The following is a 3,288-nucleotide window of genomic DNA, read 5'->3' as shown; positions in this document are numbered from 1 at the left end:
TAGGATGCCTGTTTCCTCTACAAACAGATCTCAGGTTGTTGGAGCATATCTTGACCCTCTAGGCTATGTCATAATAAGCGATGTACATACTCAGCCCACAGTAAGCATGTAATTGGAAAAGTCCAGAAGCTCATGTGACTGACTTTACATGCCTGATCAGATTTACGAGACTTTCACGTTATTCTAAACTTCTAAACTAAACAACAGAGACAAGAAAAACTGATGCTGGCATTTTATAATGATTCAAGTGGTCAGGGACAAAGAGTACTGTTATAAAATATTTTTAGTAGAAGGTGAGGTGATCTTAGCTCAGGATTTAGGGCAGATTCACCAGGATAGTTCTCACTGCTGTAAATATATTCTTCATCCATCTCACTCACTAATGTGCAACAAGAGTCAGAGCAGGGACATTGTCCGGTAGAGAATGAGTCATAGTCCAGGTTTCACCATGAGCTTTAGTTTTAGCTGTGAAATTTCCAAAGCCTACATGGAGTCAGCAGGAGAATGGGTTGTGACATGAATGAATGAATGAATGAATGAATGAATGAATGCTTTATTGGCCATATGCAGGTTGCCCCACAGAGGAACAGAGGAATAGGACCCCCCCCCCCGACTTACACACACAACAACAAGACATCACATGGGAATACAGTCGGAGATCGGCAGCGTTGGGAGAATAACACTGAAAAAATTACACAACATTGGGAAAAGTACAAGAGGAAAAAAAGAGACCTCTTCACACGCTGGGCAACCTATGGGAGGACAGCATGAGAACAGGAAACAAAAAAAACTCCTCTGCACAGAGAGCACATTAATGTCCACATCACAACATCAGAGCACATGACAAGCCACAGGGGATGGATAGGGGGTGGGGGGTGATTCGAAGGAACACAGCAGTCGTCCTGCACCATGCTATCATTTCAGCGCGGCACGCAGACCCGCTGCCTTCCCCCGCAGGAACAAGCATCGAAGGCGTTTAGAAGGGAGGGGGATGAGTGCGTGCTTATCAGTGTAAGTGTATGTGTGTGCGTGTCCATAGTTCAGCTGAGACAGTGTCCTTCGCTGTATCAGGCTAAGTAAACAGTCCTCCAGCCGATCCAGGTGTCCTTCATGGGATGGGAAGAATAGTCATCACACAGTCGTTATCAGGGAGTTGTTTTGGTGGGCTCCAGCCTTGGGCCTAGCAGCTGGCGCCGTGGTGTCCAAATGTAGAATATTGTTGATTTCTCCTTTATGCGAGCAGCGAATTTAGCACTCTGACACTGGGGCCTCGATTTCCCGTTGGAGCGCTGCGAGCCTCCCCATGATGGTATCAAGCTTCTGTTCCGTGGTGTTGTCATTCTTTTGGTTCTGAGACCCCACAGCTGCAGTGAGCCGTTCTGCGATGTTATCCAACTTTCGCTCAAGGGTGTTATTGTGAGCAGGCCCCTCTCTGATGTATCCCATCATACGCTCAATGGTGTTAGTTTGAGTCTTCACGGCAGCTGTAAGCGTCTCCAAGGTGTTAACCATGCTGCGTTCGGTGTGGGAGGCCGCGCCTCGTCCCATCGCTTCAATTCCAGCGGTCAGCTTAGGGGGGGTTTGAACAGCTGGTTCCGCTCTCTTATTTCTCCGATAAGTCAGGGCCAAGCCAGCTCCAATCAGCAAGAACCCTGTTATCATGGTTCCGAATAGGTAAATATCCTCAGCGTCCTCGATAGACAGTCCCGCCAGGCACAAGATCCTCCAGGTTTGCCACCCATCCATCGTGTATCCGGCAGGGAAAGTCCCTCCAGGGCACTCGGGCTCTCCCGAGCCCAGACTTCTCGTTGAGAAGAGGGTGTCAATAGCGTTCAGAGACCAGTTGATCAAATCCATAATTCTCTGTTAGGTTTTAGAGAACGACAGTGAGAGACTGTTCAAGGGAAAAGTAGTGCACGCGAGACAAGACAGGACACAAGAGGCTAAGCAGGGGAAGATAAGGGGAAGGAGGAGAGGAGAAAAGTGCGACCGCCTTCACCGAGAGCCAAGTAACACATGCAGGCAGTGTTAGTCAAGTTACTTGAAAAAAGTAATCAGATTCCCGGCAGATTCCCCCGGCTCAACATCGCCAGCCGGCAAAGATATTGCTGACATATTGGAGTCAATCGACAAGCGATTGTCCAGTTTCGACGCAAGGCTGTCCTTGGTGGAGATTCTTCACCGAGAATTTAAATGCTTGCGAGAATCCCTGGAGTACAGCCAGCAGCAGGTGGAAACGCTTGCTGCTGAAAATGCCACGCTAAGGGAGTCAGTGAAATGTCTCACAGATAATGTTACCCAGCTCAATAGAGAAAATAAAAAAATAAAAGAAACAGTTATCGATCTACAAGCTCGTAGCATGCGTGATAATCTGGTATTTTCTGGTATTCCAGAAGCCGCTGGAGAGGACGCGGAGACCACGGTAAAAAGCTTCATCAAAACCCACCTGAAGCTGCCGGAGGACACTGTGAAGAACATCGTCTTCGATCGGGTACATCGCCTCGGCCCCATTCGGGCTACGGCCGGGAGACCACGTCCTATCGTGGCCAAATTCGGCCACTTCAAACAAAAGCAACATGTGAAAAGCCGCGGCAGGGAATTAAAAGGAACGGACTTCAGCGTGAACGACCAGTTCCCCAAAGAGATCTTGGAACGACGCAGGGTCCTCTTCCCAATCCGACGCGGCTTCGTCCAGAAGGGTTCCCGCGCTGTCATCGCTGTGGACCGGCTGTACGTGGACGGACAGCTCCACCACGACCCCAACATCACTCCGTGGCTGTATTAACCTCACACCAGATAAGAATCAGCTGCACCATTTCCCTATCCACTCACACTAACTTGCATTAACATCTGTTTAACTTACCAGCATCAAATCGCATCTTAAAGTGTGATTTCATAGCAGAATTAACACCGTCACTCTCCGTCAGTGATTTAATTGGAATGTTTACGTTTTGTTTTGTGTTTTTTTTTCTTCTCGTTTTTTTTTTCCCTCTCTTTCCCCCCCTCTTGGTTTTATGCTGCTCACCCCTGTCCTTGGTTTCTTTCTTTATTCCTTTCACTGCCTCGATCACCTGCTTCAACACTCATCCACAAACATCCTTTATTTCGACACATACGCACCATGCGCTCAACGGCAGCACATTTACATCAGTCAGACAGCGCACACAGTCGTTTAGGATACACACACTTAAGCCAAGCCTACTCATATTAGTAACTATGCATACACAAAGTCAGACTCAGGGAGCATCTCGCCACACATTTTTTCTCTCTCTCCTTCTCTTTATTTAT

General features: G+C 48.0%; 1 protein-coding gene across 1 annotated transcript; it reads right to left on the bottom strand.

Moving 5' to 3' along the window:
- Positions 1-666: 666 nt before the first annotated feature.
- On the bottom strand, positions 667-1,995 carry LOC147337413 (uncharacterized). Its single transcript, XM_086304908.1, has one exon. It carries the CDS (start codon positions 1,855-1,857, stop codon positions 1,249-1,251), a length of 609 nt encoding a protein of 202 aa, XP_086161034.1. The 5' UTR covers positions 1,858-1,995; the 3' UTR covers positions 667-1,248.
- Between the last annotated feature and the right edge of the window lie 1,293 nt (positions 1,996-3,288).

The sequence above is a fragment of the Aulonocara sp. 'chitande type north' Nkhata Bay genome, linkage group LG2 (genome assembly GCF_057382095.1).
Source record: "Aulonocara sp. 'chitande type north' Nkhata Bay isolate Kocher_YH1m ecotype deep benthic linkage group LG2, A_spYH_male_GT1.1, whole genome shotgun sequence".
Taxonomy (NCBI): domain Eukaryota; kingdom Metazoa; phylum Chordata; class Actinopteri; order Cichliformes; family Cichlidae; genus Aulonocara; species Aulonocara sp. 'chitande type north' Nkhata Bay.
The sequence above is the reverse complement of the archived record's forward strand: the minus strand, read 5'-3'. Positions and strand labels throughout refer to the sequence as shown.